Genomic DNA, 16617 nt, shown 5'->3' with positions numbered 1-16617 from the left:
ATATCATTCCTTCCATAGGTTATGTGATAAAAATAAGAAATTCCCTTCTACATTAAAGGACTGTGTAAACTGGTGACATGGTTAGTTAGGTGTATCATTTTAGTCTAGATACAGTTAATTAAAAGGGTGTGCAAACAGTGCATACTCATTAATTTATTCCACAGATATTTATTGAATTTCTACTATGTTTCCATCACTATGCTAACCACTGGGGAGTATAGTTGTGAATAAGGCATAATCACTATCCTTAAGAAACTTAGAGTCAATTATTACAGACTTAACAAATGAAAGCTAAGACAGTGGTAGGTATGGGATGCTAAGGACCTACTTGGGGTGCACCTGACCAGTTTTAGGAGTCAGGAAGGCCTTTTAAAAGTGATACCCAACAGAGAAATAAAGAAGTATCCATTTAACCACATGTATGTACTGGTGGGAAGAGGAGTTTAGAAGGGAGAGGGCTTGCAGGCAGAGAGAACAGCATATGTGGAACCCAGAGGCAAAGAATAGCATGGTAAGTCTGAGGTTTCCATATGACAGAGAACAGGAATCAGAGACCGGTTTAGTATTTAACAGGGACAGATTTTAAAGACCTTATGTACGTTGTTAAGGAGTTTAAAGCTTTTCTTGAAGACAGTGGGTAATCATTTAAGGGCTTAAAGTAAGGAGTAACATGATTTGATTTATATTTTAGAAAGAATGCTGGCCACACTGAAGAGACTGAATTGGAGAAAAGGCAGACTGGAGGCCTGGAGACCTCTTAAGATGCCATAGCAGTAATCTATGGTAGAGATCTAGCTGGCGATCTGAACTAATGCTAAGTAACGTATTTTGAGGGATGAGAACTGAGGCACTTGAGAGGTTGTTACTTGTCCAGAATCATGCAGCTGGATGTGAGGTAAATGAGGATTTGAACCCAGAAAAATGTCTAGCTTCTGAACCAGCACTCTTAACCACTGTACTAAATAGTGACAGTGGACACTGAAAAACATGGATAGGTTTCAGAGTTTTTTTTTTTTTTAATATGGAGTCTTGCTGTGTCGCCCAGGCTGGAGTGCAGTGGCGTGATCTTGGCTCACTGTAACCTCCGTCTCCCAGGTTCAAGTGATTCTTCTGCCTCAGCCTCCTGAGTAGGTGGGACTACAGGCACGTGCCACCATGCCCAGCTGATTTTTTGTATTTTTAGTAGAGATGGGGTTTCACCGTCTCTAGCCAGGATGTTGTCGGATCTCCTGACCTCATGATCCGCCCGCCTCGGCCTCCCAAAGTGCTGCAATCACAGGCGTGAGCCACTGCGCCCAGCTGGTTTCAGAGTTAGGAGGCAGAATTGTTAGGACTCAGATAGTGGATTAAAAGATGAGAGGGAAATAGAATAAAACCTGGATTTTGTTTTTGTTTTTTAGATGAGGTCTCACACTGTTGCCCCAGCTAGAGTGCAGTGGCTCAATCTAGGCTCGCAGCAACCTCAACCTCCTAGGTTCAAGTGATCCTCCCACCTCAGCTACTCTAGTAGCTGGAACTATAGGTGCATGCCACCAAGTCCAGCAAAAAACCTAGATTTTTTTCCCTGAGATAGGGTACTAGCAGGAAGAGCAAGAAAAGTTATATGAAGAGGGGTTGGGAATATGATTAGTTCAGGATTAGATATATTTTAATATTAACTAACGCATGAAATATGTAAAAGGAAATAAACAGTAGACAATTGGATTTGTAATTCTGAACCTCAGGAGAGAGATTTGTTCTAGAGATATAATTTTGGGAATGATAGACCAAAAAATAATGATAGTTAAGCTAGTAGATGAGATTATCCAAGTATGGTAAGAGCAGAGGACTGAGGAGGGAAGCCAGAGGGCCACCAGTGTACTTAATTCATAGTAGAAGAAAGAGGACTCCATTGAGAAGAGATGAGGAGGACAGAAAGCCCATGAGTGTGTGGCTTTTAGAGGAAACAGGACGAGCTAGAAATGGCCATTGGATTTGGCAAAAGAAACTTTATAGGGAGCAACCATAGTAATAAGAGTATTGAGAATAGAAGCTATTTAGCTGTGGGTTCAGTAGGAAATGGGAGATGAAGTGGTGAGAACAAACATGAAGATCTCATTCTGAAATTTGATTGTCAATAGGGAAGAATAAGCAAAAGCTGGAGATAGAAGGACATGAAATTCTGGCAAGGATTTTATGTGTATGTGTGGGAGGTGGGGTATTTGAGCATGTTGAAATGTGGTAGGAAGAAGCCCTAAAGGAGAGAGGGCAACATGAAGTTTCAGGAGAAGGAATTTATGGGATCAAGCACACAACTAGAGATTTTAGCTTTAGTTATTCATTGTTTATTTTTTAAAAGTTATTAGGCCGGGCGCGGTGGCTCATGCCTGTAATCCCAGCAGTTTGGGAGGCCAAGGCGGGCAGATCACCTGACGTCAGGAGTTCAAGACCAGCCTGGCTAACACAGGGAAACCTTGTCTCTACTAAAAATACAAAAATGAGCCGGGTGTGGTGGTAGGTGTAATCCCAGCTATTCGGGAGCCTGAGGCAGGAGAATTGCTTGAACCTGGGAGGCAGAGGTTGCAGTGAGTGGGGATTACGCCACTACACTCACAGCCTGGGTGACAGAGTGAGACTCTGTCTGAAAAAAAAAAAAGAAAAAATATATTTATTGATTGATAGAGTCTTGCACTGTTGCCCACGCTGTTGTGCAGTGGTACAGTCATGGCTCACTGCAGCCTCGATCTCCCAGGCCCAAGTGATCCTCTTACTTCAGCCTCCTGAGTAGCTGGGACTATAGGTGTGTGCTACCATACCCAGCTAGTTTTTGTGTGTGTGTGGTTTTTTTTTTTTTTGGTAGGGATCGAGTCCCATTATGTTGTCCCGGCTGGTCTGAAACTCCAAGGCTCAAGCAATCCTTCCATCTCGGCCTCCCAAAATGCCCAGTTGCAGGTGTGAGCCATGTGAGCCACTGTGCCTAGGCTTTTTTTTTTTTTTTTTTTCAATTGGCTGTGTTGCCCAGGCTGGTCTTGAACTGGACGCAAGTAATCCTCTTGTCTCAACCTCTTGAGTAGCTAGGATTATAGTGCATGCCACTGTTCCTGGCTAGAGATTTTAGCCTTAGACAGCATAACATTTTGTCAGGGAGAAAGTATGATTATCTTGCAGATGTTAAGGTAACAACTACAGGTGGAGCAACTGAGTGATTTCCTGTATTAAACAGCATTATATTGTAGGAATGAAGATGAGGGATAGTTTGACTGATCCAGGATTGGAGTTTCACTTTGTGAGTGAAAGGATGACGAGGTAAAGATGCCAAAGACTCTGGCAAAAGTGATAGGAGTAATGGTCCATGGAGTCTAGACTGCCTAGGGATTGAAGTGGAAATGGGGTTGATAACAGAGAATGTAGAGGAGGCAAGGGACTGAAGGTCCGTGAGGGCTGTCTGAACTTGAGATTTCAAGAATGGAGCAACTGGGGAGAAGCAAGTGCAGAGTATGACCTTTGTCTGTTGGGGCAAAAGTCACTTCAGTTGCGGTGGTCAAAGCAGTGGGTACATGGGTGGTACTCAAGGACAGTGAGGTCTCCTACGATGAAAACAAGCCAGGACTGCAGTGAGGAAGACTAACCCGATTCGAAAATATCAGTGAATGGTGGGGGTTGGGCAATTACCTGAATGAGGAGGGGTATAGGGTGACATTATGCCTTATCTTTTAAAGGGACAAGAGCTTTTACATGAAAGTGGAGTAATGGTTTGAAAATGGATTTGAGGAAAAGAGGACGCTGACATCAACTGGGATATGTGGAATTTCAGGGAATGGGCAACATCTGTGTGTGAAACCTGCAGAGGGTGGGTTTTCAGAAAGAGCCAGATTTCAGTTAAGCCAAGGAGGCAGGGAAGGACTTTCAGTGCTGGCTTGTGGAAGGTGGAAGTTTTGATTTGGGGGACTAGTGTTACAGACACACAACTGGGGGGAAAATGTCAGTCTGCTTTGCATTTGAGCAACTGAGTTGTTGTATAACCAAGATGAAATGGGCTCCATTCATATTAAGTTGCATGAGTACTAGTATATTCAGTCAGAATATGTTGTGTGCCTACAATGTCGCGGGCAATATGTTTTGGGTTAATAAGCAGTGCCCAGTCTCTGTACCCTGGAGTTCAGAATCTAGTGAAATAAGTGGACAATAAACCTATGTCCATGGGAATGACTAAGTACAATGATTTGTGAATACTGAGCAAGGGCACCTGGCCCTGGAATGGGAGTGGGAGTTCAGGGAAAGCTTTTTAGACATGATGACTGAGCATTAAGTAGGTAAAAGAAACAGGAAACTGGGAATGGGCATCCAGGCAAAGTCACAGAAAAGCTGATGAAACAACATGGTCTTAAGTATGGGGAACTATGAGTAGCTCTTGTTGCTGGGATTGTGACTATGAGGAAGGCAATTGTGAGAACAAGGCAAGATGTATTATATCTTGGAGGGCTTTGTAGGTCTTGTTTTGGATAGCCATTGGAGGGTTTCAGGGAAGAGTGAAAAAGATAAGTATGTAGGTAAATGCCAACAGGGTGGATAGGTTTAAGAGAGTCTACCTGCTAAAGGTCAGCTGCCCCTATTAGCAAGGGTCCTAACAAAATTAAATAATAGCTTTCCATATGTTTTGAAAGTAGGATGGGGCAGGGCAAATTTCTCATCAGATTCGCAGCTTTGGGCTGCACTTGGCCACTGGTATTACTCTTCTTCCTTTTAGAAGCCAGTACCTTCATGGCTCCATTTTTTGGCTTTTGGCCTCCTGTTTGGTACTCTGTGCTCTAGTCATTTAACAGCTATTTGAACTAGAATCAGTTACCCTGATCTTCAGTTTTTGAATTTATAAATGAAATAACATCTGTTTTATTATCTCCAGCTTTAGAATTATGAATTCACTTAGGTTTAAATCTTGAGAGTCTTCTCTCACATTGTTTTTGTTTCCTATATTTTGGGGATAGTGCTTAACAGTAGTTTTTAAAAACCATATTCCTTTTTTTTTTTTTCCTTATATACATGTCAGGCAGAGCGCAGTGACTCATGCCTGTAATCCCAACACTTTGGGAGGCCGAGACGAGTGGATCACTGAAGGTCGGGAGTTCGAGACTAGCCTGGCCAACATGGTCAAACTCCATCTCTACTGAAAATACAAAAAATAGCTGGGCGTGGTGGTGAGCGCCTGTAATCTCAGCAATTTGGGAGGCTGAGGCAAGAGAATTGCTTGAACTCAGCAGGCGGAGGTTGTACTGAGCCAAGATCACACAACTGTACTCCAGCCTGGACGACAGAGTGAGACTTCATCTCAAAAAAAAAAAAAAAAAGATACATGTCCATTGTTGGGAATCTGAAAAAATAGAGAAGCAAATGGAAGAATATAAAAACCACCCACAGTCACATTACTCAGAAATAATGACTGCTAACATTTTATTTTGTAGACTTTTGAATTCGTTGTGTATGCATATACATGCTCTTAAAAATAGAAATTCTCCCTCTAATTTTGTGAAAACATTACATCATCCAGATCAGAGGAAATGGGCCTGGCAAAATATTGATATTTAAGCATTCAAGGATATTCAACATTTCCTATCAAAGTTTTTCTCTATTTCGTTTTTTTTTTTGTTTTTTTTTTTTTTTGAGATAGGGTCTTGCTCTGTCACCCAGGCTGGAGTGCAATGGTGCAATCTTGGTTCACTGCAACCTCCGCCTCCCAGGTTCAAGCAATTCTGCTTCAGCCTCCCAAGTAGCTGGGACTACAGGTGTGCACAACCATATCCAGCTCCTATCAAATTTACATAAGCTATTCTTCCTCTTGTTACTGAATTTTATACTGATGACAAGATAATTGGCCACCTTTTGTCCAATGGGCCTTTTGCATGTTTCCTGGTGGAAATTTGGGTTTGCCCCTATATGCAGGTTACAAAGGAACTTAGTTTATAAGCTTTGAAAAGTTTTCCATTTAGTACCATTCTGGGGCTTACTCTCTTGTTGAATATCTCTTGATGATAAACATGTCCCTGTACTGTATGCAGTAGTATCATGTATATAGCAGGATCATGTAGTGTTGTGGTTTGTCAACCAGACTGCAGGTTCTTTGAGGCAGGGACTGGGCCTCCACTTAGTATCTAAACTACATGATACAATGGTGAAACCAGAGATGTTAAGCATTTTGTTGGCCAATTAGTTGACTGCATTCATGCTTGCTCTCCTTTCTTCTACATCTAACACCAGGATTACTCAAGTACTTTTGCACCTGGGCATATAGCTAAAATTTATTTCAAGGGGTTCCCCTCCACCACTGCTATGTTAACATTCAATAAACACTTAATTACAGATTACTATGTACCAGGCACTGTCTGAAATTTTGAGGACACAAAGATGAATAAATCAAGGCTCCTGGCTCAGGGATATCAGAATATAAGTTAAAGCATTGTTGCACATTTTCACAAAATGTTAAAAAAATTTGAGACCATGGCTGGGTGCAGTGGTGCACATCTGTAATCCCAGCACTTTGGGAGGCCAAGGCGGGTGGATCACCTGAGGTCAGGAGTTCGAAACCAGCCTGGCCAACATGGTGAAACCTTTTCTCTACTAAAAATACAAAAATTAGCCGGGCGTGGTGGCAGGCACCTGTAATCCCAGCTACTCGAGAGGCTGAGGCAGGAGAATTGCTTGAACCTGGGAAGCGGAGGTTGCGGTGAGCTGAGATTGCGCCACTGCACTCCAGCCTGGGCGACAGACTTGTCTCAAAAAAATAAATAAATAAACGAGACCATGAAACATCAAATAATAGTTTAGATGAAATAAAATTTTTCCTTGAAACTCTGATTAAAAAATGTGCAGTAATCAGAAATACTTTTCCAGCATTTTCCTTTATCATAAAATGTAATATTTTAAATTGTGTTTTTAAACCCTTGTGATACTAAGTTTTAACAGTTCTCATTGATTGTGCTCTATGTACCAGGCACTGCCAGACCATTTTCTGCCATTATCTTACTTAATTTTCTCAATAGATGAAGTAGGTTTTGTTATCCTCATTTCATACAAGGGAAACTTGGGTTCAGATTAGGTAATGTGTCCAAAAATAACAGAGCAGACTGGGTATGGTGGCTCCTGCCTGTAATCCCAGTACTTTGGGAGGCAGAGGTGGGAAGATCACTTGAGCTCTGGAGTTCAAAACCAGCCTGGGCAACATGGCAAAACTCCATCTCTCCAAAAAAAAAAATTAAAAAATTAGCCAGGCATGGTGGCACATGCCTGTAGTCCCAGCTACTCGGGAGGCTGAGGTGGGAAGATCGTTTGAGTCTGGGAGGTTGAGGCTGCAATGAGCTGTGATCACACCATTGCACTCCACTCAAGCCTGGGCAACAGAAGGAGAACCTGTCTCAAAAAAATGAAATAAAGACTGGGCGCTGTGGCTCATGCCTGTAATTCCAGGACTTTGGAAGGCTGAGGCGGGCGGGTGGATCACCTGAAGTCAGGAGTTCGAGACCAGCCTGGCAAAGATGGTGAAACCCCATCTCTACTAAAAATAGAAAAATTAGCTGGGTGTCGTGGCGAAGGCCTGTAATCCCAGCTACTAGGGAGGCTGAAGGATGAGAATCGTGGAGGTTGCAATGAGCTGAGATCGCGCCACTTCACTCCGGGTTGAGCAACAGAGCTAGACTCCGTCTCAAAAAAAAAAAAAAAGGCTGATTGTCAATGTCAGGTATTCTGATTCTAACCCATTTTTGAAATTTATTTTTTCATATATATTATATATATAATATTATATATTTATATATGTATATATAAAGACATAGGGGTTTTGCTATGTCGCCCAGGCTGGTCTTGAAGTCCTGGCTTCTTTGGAGGCTGAGGCAGGAGATTCGCTTGCGCCTGGGAGGCAGAGGTTGCAGCGAGCCCAGGTCGCGCCATGGCACTCTCTAGCCTGGGTGACAGAGGAGACTCTTGTCTCAAACCACAAGACTTCTCTCTCTCCCGCTAGTCTATAAAGCTTCTTGAGGATAAGGCTTTTGTGTCTGCTAGTGAATCCTAGCCCTGTTTGTCCTACCTGACACAGTGAACGCTCATAAAATGTTTGAGTGCACGCATGAATGAACGACTAGAACCGACTGAATTTTTTTTTCCTTCAGGCTCCTGAGTCTGGCCGACACTTTCAGAGTAGACGTTTCCAAGAGATGATTAAGAATACACATCCGCGAGTCTGTACGTGCAAACTCGAACAATATAACATAAAGCACTGAAGATGCTCCACTCAAAAGCAACTAGAAGCCTTCATTTTTCAGGCTGGGGCTAGGGAAAATCTGGCCAGTGTTGGAGAATACAAAGCTAACCTTTGTAATTCCTTGCGGTTTTACCGTTCCGTAGGTGCCTTCTAGACCAAAGGCCGCCAGTGGTCAGTCAATGCACTAAATTTAGCCACAGTCACAGGCCGTTGCTTTGAATTTACCTCGCGGAGAGCAGTCTTTCCTGTGCTTCCTGCTTTCCCCGGAAGTGCCTTGCTACAGGAAGTGACGAGAGCCGGGTGGACAGAGGCGGGGGAACTACCTCTTCCTCTCCACGCGGTTGCGAAGACTGGTTGGCCTGGGCAGCCTGCGCTGAAGATGCCGGGAAAACTCCGTAGTGACGCTGGTTTGGAATCAGACACCGCAATGAAAAAAGGGGAGACACTGCGAAAACAAACCGAGAAGGTGAAACGGAGGGACCTGGGGCCAGGGGGGACGCTGAGTGGAGCGGAACCCCGGGGTGCGGGAGAGGTGCCCGGGCTGGGATCGTGAGAGCGCGCGGCGGGTAACAGCGCGTCCAGAGACCGGGCGTGGGTCTTGACGGGCGGTCGTCCAGGAGTGGTGCGCTCCCAGGCAGTGGATGCGTCTGCCCGACCAAGCCGGGTCCGCCGCGCGCTGACCTCTTCCTCTGAGATTAGAGGCATCCACATTGTCCCAGGAACTCTGGTAGAGAGGCCCTATTGGAGCTCGGGAGAAGGCCGGGTGTCCCACGTGGTCCCCGGCGACTGGGCGCGCCTCACACAGTGCGCAGAGTTGGACATTCAGTCAGGCTCCACGTTGCTGGCTGAGACATAACTCCCGGCTTGAGCGTGCGCGAAGGGAATTACAAGTCAAGTCAAAGTGGGGACTGGAGGCAGGGTGCGGTGGCTCATGCCTGTAATTCCAACACTTTGGGAGGCCGAGGCGGGCGGATCATGAGGTCAGGAGTTCGAGACCAGGCTGGCCAACATAGTGAAACCCCGTCTCGACTAAAAATACAAAAATTAGCCGGGCATGGTGGCTCACGCCAGTAGTCCCAGCTACGCGGGAGGCTGAGGCCGGAGAATTGCGTGAACCCGGGAAGCGGAGGTTGTGGTGAGCCGAGATCGCGCCACTGCAAGTCAACCTGGGCAACAGCGAAACTCCGTCTCAAAAAAAAAAAAGTGGGGACTGGAGCTTTAGAGTAGACTGGAGATATCTTAACCTCATCTGCGCACGTGGGCGGCGTCTTTAGTGACTTTTTAAACTCTAGTAAGGGAAGTACAGTTTGTTTTCCGGTAAGCCGCCCTGAGAAGATGACGTAACTCAGTTCTTCTTAGTATTATATTGACTAGATTTCCCATGGAAATGTAAAGGCATGTGTTGCGGTGCTGAGTGTACACCATATTTTTTTATATAGGCCAGCAGTGTGCAGTAGTCTTAACCTTGACAGCCGTCCCTTGCTTTGCTGTTGCTTCCTAGTGATTTAACTTGTGACTGAGTCTCTGTTCTGAGATAAGTCAGTGGGAAGAAAGATTGTTCTTGGACTTAGGTTGTACACTACTTAGAATGAACTTTCCTTGTTTGTTTCCCTGCCTTTTGATATGGAGCTCTTACAATAGCAATATTTTAGAATCGTAGGAAGCCGCGGCAGATTTGTACTCAGGTGCAAGAAGTAGTGGTCCTGGTTTACATCGCATCAGTCAGTTGCTTTCAATTTGGCATGCTCAAATCCAGAGATACATGACCAAACTCTGTTATATTCCAAAAGAGACCACCGGGATGGGAAACTTGGTCTTATTTGGTGGAACCAAGGGATGAAAACGAATAAAATTTTGGAAGGAGACTAGCTTGTTTTTTGTTGGCAAGGAGATTATTTTTAATCTATGATTTGAGAACAGAGACCAGGCCTGAAGTTTCCAGGAGGCGGAATTCAGTGTAATATGTATTTCCAAGATTGTTCTGGGGCTCTGCCAGAATAGGTTTCTAAGGAGGCTACAACCTGTGTCTAATTGCTTTCAATAGTATGAAAAGTTGTAGGGGGTCAGAAAGTTCAAATAGGAGCCACAGTCATCTGTCTTACTTGGTTCTGAGGTGTCACTCTTTCGATATTCTTGTAACTTATTTATTTTATTTTAAATTAAGTACATCTTTTTTACACAAGGGTGATAGACTGAGTTTTTATAACTTTTTGTTTCATAAAGTGTCTCTTTTATTTTATTTATTATTTGTTATTTTTTTTTGAGATCAAGTTTTGCTTTCGTTGCCCAGGCTTGTTCTCCATTGGTCAGGCTGGTTTTAAACTCCCAACCTCAGGTGATCCGCCCACCTCGGCCTCCCAAAGTGCTGGGATTACAGCATGAGCCACCGTGTCCTGCCCTTTTATTTTTTGTAGAGACAGTCTTACTGTCACCCAAACTAGAGTGCAGTGGCATGATTATAGCTAACTGCAGCCTTGAATTCCAGGGCTGAAGCAATCCTCCCACCTCAGCCTCCTAAGTAGCTAGGAGTATAGGTGTGTGCCGCTACGTCTGGCTAATTTAAATTTTTTTTTTTTTTTGAGACAGTCTTGCTGTGTCGCCCAGGCTGGAGTGCAGTGGCGCAATCTCAGCTCACTGCAACCGCTGCCTCCCGGGTTCAAGCAACTCTCCTGCCTCAGCCTCCCAAGTAGCTGGGACTACAGGTGCATGACCATGCGTGGCTAATTTTTTTTGTATTTTTAATAGAGACGAGGTTTCGCTGTATTAAGCCAGGGTGGTCTCCTTCTCCTGACCTTGTGATTCGCCCTCATTGGCCTCCCAAAGTCCTGAGATTACAGGCGTGAGCCACCATGCCCAACCTAATTTTTAAAGTTTTTCAATAGAGAAAGGGTCTTGCTATATTGCCCATGCTTGCCTGGAACTGCTGGCCTCAAACAATCCTCATGCCTTGGCCTCCCAGAGTGCTGGGATTACAGGCATGAACCACTGCACCTGGCCCTAAACTGTCTTTATATAAATTAATTTGCTCTTGTGAGATAGGCAAAGTGCAGAATTCCTGTTTTGGAGTTAGAGGCTGCAGTGAGCTATGATGATGCCTCTGTACCACAACCTGGGTGAAAAATAGAAATTGTTTCTTAAAAAAACAAAAAAATCCCTGTTGTTTTACCTGGGATTTTAGCAGGAAGAAAGAAAAGAAACCTGCTTAACATCATCAATCTGTAGATACATGGCCTTATTCTATTGGAATTGAATTTGGACTTTCTATATTGTTGAGTTTGGAGCCTGTTGGAGTATCCTATGAGCTTATCCAAATCCCTTACAAAAATCTGGTTTCCAGGCCAAGTGTGTTGGCTCATGTAATCCTAGCAGTTTGGGAGGCTGAGGTGGGTGGGTTGCCTGAGCTCAGGAGTTTGAGACCAGCCTGGGCAACATGGCAAAACCCCGCCTCTACTAAACATACAAAAATTAGCTGGGTGTGGTGGTGCACACCTGTAGTCCCAGGTACTCGGGAGGCTGAGGCATGGGAATTGCTTGAACTCGCGAGTGGAGGTTTCAGTGAGCTGAGATTGTACCACTTCACTTGAACCTGGGTGATAGAGCGAGACTCTGTCTCAAAAAAAAAAAAAAGAAAAGAAAATCTGTTTTACAACTGTTTGACCCACATGAGTTGAATAGTTACTAAGGGGCACTCTTCATTTTCCAAGATAGTAAAACTATTGATATATACTTGTCTCTATATATAGCTAACAAGTGGTTTTTTAAAAAGTTTACTATTTTTATTTTTATCTCATCACAACGTGAAAGTACAAATGTCAAAATGCCTCAGAACTATATTTTTCTTTTTTTTTTTTTTTTGAGACGGAGTCTTGCTCTGCCACCCAGGCTGGAGTACAGTGGCCGGATCTCAGCTCACTGCAAGCTCCGCCTCCCGGGTTCACGCCATTCTCCTGCCTCAGCCTCCCGAGTAGCTGGGACTACGGGCGCCTGCCACCTCGCCCGGCTAGTTTTTTTTTTGTATTTTTAGTAGAGACGGGGTTTCACCGTGTTCGCCAGGATGGTCTCGATCTCCTGACCTCGTGATCCGCCCGTCTCGGCCTCCCAAAGTGCTGGGATTACAGGCTTGAGCCACCGCGCCCGGCCTAGAACTATATTTTTCAAAGGTGAAAATGATCTTGAAATAATCCAGAATTGATGAATTTTGCAAATGTATAAATGCCTTATTCAGTGTTTGTATTTTCCTTTTGAATTTTTTAGAAAGAGAAAAAAGAGAAGCCAAAATCTAATAAGACTGAAGAGATAGCAGAAGAGGAAGAAACTGTTTCCCCCAAAGCTAAACAAGTTAAAAAGAAAGCAGAGCCTTCTGAAGTTGACATGAATTCTCCTAAATCCAAAAAGGCAAAAAAGAAAGACGAGCCGTCTCAAAATGACATTTCTCCTAAAACCAAATGTTTGAGAAAGAAAAAGGAGCCCATTGAAAAGAAAGCGGTTTCTTCTAAAACCAAAAAAGTGACAAAAAATGAGGAGCCTTCTGAGGAAGAAATAGATGCTCCTAAGCCGAAGAAGATGAAGAAGGAAAAGGAAATGAATGGAGAAACTGGAGATAAAAGCCCCAAACTGAAGAATGGATTTCCTCATCCTGAACTTGACTGTAACCCCGGTAAAGCTGCCAGTGAAGAAAGTAGCGGTGATATAGATCAGGTAAATTTGCACTTCATTGGGTAGAAGATATCTTTCATTGTTGTTTTAGATAAATAAGTAGGTAACTGCTATATGTAGCCTTTAATTGCAGGACAAAATGTGATGTGTCAGCACTTCATGGATTGGGGGATACCTTAGGCTAAGTGGAACTTCATCTTAAAAATTAGCATATGACAGGGCACGGTAGCTCAGCTAAGATGGAGCCCCGTCTTTTTTTGTTGTTGTTGTTGAAATGGAGTCTCGCTCTGCCACCCAGGCTGGAGTGCAGTGGCATGATCTTGGCTCACTGCAACCTCTGCCTCCTGGGTTCAAGTGATTCTCCTACCTCAGCCTCCTCAGTAGCTGGGATTGCGGGCGTGTGCCATCATGCCCGGCTAATTTTTTGTATTTTTAGTAGAAGTGTGCTTTCACCATGTTGGCCAGGCTGGTCTTGAACTCCTGACCTCAGGTGATCCACCGCCCCCCACCCTTGGCCTCCCAAAGTGCTGGGATTACAGGCGTGAATCTGTTCTCAGCAGACTCTGTCCTAAAAAAAGAAAAAAGGGCCGGGCGCCGTGGCTCACACCTGTAATCCCAGCACTTTGGGAGGCTGCGGTGGGCAGATCACGAGGTCAGGAGATCGAGACCACAGTGAAACCCCGTCTCTACTAAAAATACACAAAATTAGCCATGCATGGTGGCGGGTGCCTGTAGTCCCAGCTACTCGGAGGCTGAGGCAGGAGAATGGCGTGAACCTGGGAGGCAGAGCTTGCAGTGAGCCGAGTCTCACCACTGCACTCCAGGCTGGGCGGCGACAGAGCGAGACTCCGTCTCAAAAAAAAAAAAAAAATTAGTGTAGTGTCACAATGCTTCCTTTACAAATAAGCAGATACTGTTTAAGCTTAGGGAGAGTCTTGGTCTGCTTATTTGCGAGTCAGTCATCAACAGAAGAGATACAGTTGTGTAAATGGGCCCTAGTTTCCCTCTGAGGGGTTTAACCAAATAAATTATTGGAATTACTGGAAAGGTTGATTGTATAAGTCCTTTTGGTTAGGCCATTAAGTAATCATCCTGGAGTTGAACAGGATGATAAAATGTCTGTCCAGAACCTAATTCTGTTACCTTTCAGAAACTCAGTCATGAAAGAAAAGTACTAACTGTATTAAAAAACATTTTTTTTAGACATGGGATCTCGCTATGTGGCCCAGGCTGGTCTAGAACTTGTGGCCTCAAGCAATAATCCCGCCTAAGCCTCCTGAGTAGCTGGGATTACAGGCACGAGCCACCACACCCAGCTGAAAAATACTGATTCTAATAAATTTTCTTTTTCTATAGATCATGGTCAACATTTGTAATTTTTTTCCTGATTATAAAAAATATGTGATCCAGAGAAAATAGAAAATGCAGACATTTTGAAAAAAGAAAGAAATGCTTCCTGGAATTTCACCATTCATTTAGTAAATATTAATACCTGTCCTTTTCAAGTGCAGAAGTAATCTTGTTCATTTTTGGTGTTTCCTTATAGTACTTTTAATATATGCATCTATTATTTTTAATCAGATTAGGATTGTACTATGCAATCTTGTATCTTGACTTCTCTGTTTCTATCTAAGCATTTTTCTCATTAAGTATGCTTAATGGTTACATAATCTTTCATATAAATGTCTTGAAGTCTACTTGCTACTTTTATTGAGCATTCAGATAGATATCTTACTATCAAATAATGCCACAGTGACTGGTACCTCATAAACGTTTGTTCATTTTCTATGGATGTGTGTATACGAGAGATGCTGCTTTGGAAGAGGGCTAATGACATTTCTAACAGTATATTGTTGTATTGTTGGTTGTGGTTATGGAGTAGATCTTAGTTGAGATCTAGTCACACATAATATACCCAGTATATATTTGCCTCAGATTTTTCTTTTGTTAAGGTTTTATAGATTTATGACAATGTTTCCTTTTCAGATCTTGATTTACCTATCAAGGTTTTTGTGTCTTTTTGGTTGATTTTTAAACTGATGTGTTTAGAAGAATTGCTTTAGGATAGCTTGTTTTGTCTCTTTTTCAAAAGGTTCTCTGTTAATTTGTGTAGGTGATTATTGATTTCTTTCTGTGGCCCTTTACTTGATAGGAAATATCTGTGGAACAAAAAGAAGGCGCTTTCTCTAATTTTCCCATATCTGAAGAAACTATTAAGCTTCTCAAAGGTAATGTTCTTGGAAATATCATATGATGTTAGAACGTATTATTTTAACAGAAGCACTCCACTGTTTTTGTTAAGATGAACCAGGATATATTCTTATTGTAGGCGGACACATGCAATCATATAATGAAGTAGGCTTGTGTATTCAGTATAGTACTATAGTAGTGATGGTTCTTCATGCCTCTTAAACAAGTGGTTAAAATTTCTTCAGGCCCTCTGTGGTGGCTCACACCTGTAATTGATTGAGGCCAGGAGTTTGAGACCTGCCTGGGTAACATAGTAACAACCTGTCCCTACAAAAAGTTTAAAAATTAGCGGGGCACATGGTGACACACATCTATAGTCCTAACTACTCCAGAGGCTGAGGAAGGAAGATCGCTTGAGCCCAGGAGTTCAAGGCTTCAGTGAACTGTGATCACACCCCTGCATGCCAGCCTGGGTGACAGAATGAAACCCTGTCTCAAAAAAAATTGTATTTAATACAATATGTATTCAGAAGTGTAATGAATAATGATGCTGGTGAAATTAAGCAATTAGGTGATGCCATGTTAATGTTTTATCTCTTTCGCTTCTGAGGCATCTTTAGGTTAATGAGCCTAATTTATAGGTGTAAACCCAGAATTCATTTAATAATCTGCTTCTGAACTAGCTGACGGACGAGTCACAGTTACTCAAGTAGGTGCTTCCTAAATCAGGAGCAGCACAGTTGGATTACAAAGCACCAGATTTTCACGTTTATGGATGAGACTTCAAATATTTACTGTAATTGGGTGCTTTAAAGTTTGCTGATATTTTTCAGTCAAGCAGATTCGTTGCTATCAGAATATTTTTGAGCCAGGTATGATGGCTTGCACATGTAATCCCAGCTGTCCATCAAGCTGAGGCAGGAGGATCACTTGAGCCTAGGAGTTCAAGGCTGCAAGTGAGTTATGATCACACCACTGTACTCCAGAGTGGGTGACAAAGCAAGACCCTGTTTCTTAAAATATATATATATTTGACCCTAACTTTGTAGATGTTGACCAGAAGTTAGAATTCCTTAATTCTGCAGGACCAGAAGCATGAATAGTATACTTCAGTATGTCAGTATGGCTAATATTTTAAGAATTGTGGTGTGAGATAACACAGTTAATTTGTTCATAGGCCGAGGAGTGACCTTCCTGTTTCCTATACAAGCAAAGACTTTCCATCATGTTTACAGTGGGAAGGACTTAATTGCACAGGCACGGACAGGAACTGGGAAGACATTCTCCTTTGCCATCCCTTTGATTGAGAAACTTCATGGGGAACTGCAAGACAGGAAGAGAGGCCGTCCCCCTCAGGTAACTGTCTTAAATACAAGGGCTGTCAGTCAGCACGGGAAAAAACACCACTTGGGCATTGTGTACATACCCTATGATTTTTTATTGAGTTCTTACAGTCACCCATTCTATTTACTGTGGATCTTTATGTGAAAGTAATTGAGGATAATTCTTTTATATTTAATAATATATACAGATCATTCTCTGTA

At 43.1% G+C, this 16617-nt stretch overlaps 1 protein-coding gene across 2 annotated transcripts in view; it reads left to right on the top strand.

Annotated features, from left to right (window-relative positions):
* The first annotated feature begins 8278 nt into the window (after positions 1–8278).
* The window catches only part of DDX21 (DExD-box helicase 21), a 30907-nt gene continuing 22568 nt past the window's right edge, over positions 8279–16617 (top strand). Inside the window, exons 1-4 of one of the 2 annotated variants that reach the window (XM_025396293.1) lie at positions 8279–8693; positions 12482–12925; positions 15036–15111; positions 16251–16429. In XM_025396293.1, coding sequence (XP_025252078.1) covers positions 8607–8693; positions 12482–12925; positions 15036–15111; positions 16251–16429 — 786 coding nt within the window. In that variant the 5' untranslated portion in view covers positions 8279–8606. Of the gene's footprint in view, positions 8694–8820; positions 9129–12481; positions 12926–15035; positions 15112–16250; positions 16430–16617 lie in introns of those variants that run through there. The other variant, XM_025396294.1, reaches the window with a different exon arrangement.

This window comes from Theropithecus gelada, chromosome 9 (genome assembly GCF_003255815.1).
Source record: "Theropithecus gelada isolate Dixy chromosome 9, Tgel_1.0, whole genome shotgun sequence".
NCBI classification, from domain to species: domain Eukaryota; kingdom Metazoa; phylum Chordata; class Mammalia; order Primates; family Cercopithecidae; genus Theropithecus; species Theropithecus gelada.
The sequence above is the reverse complement of the archived record's forward strand: the minus strand, read 5'-3'. Positions and strand labels throughout refer to the sequence as shown.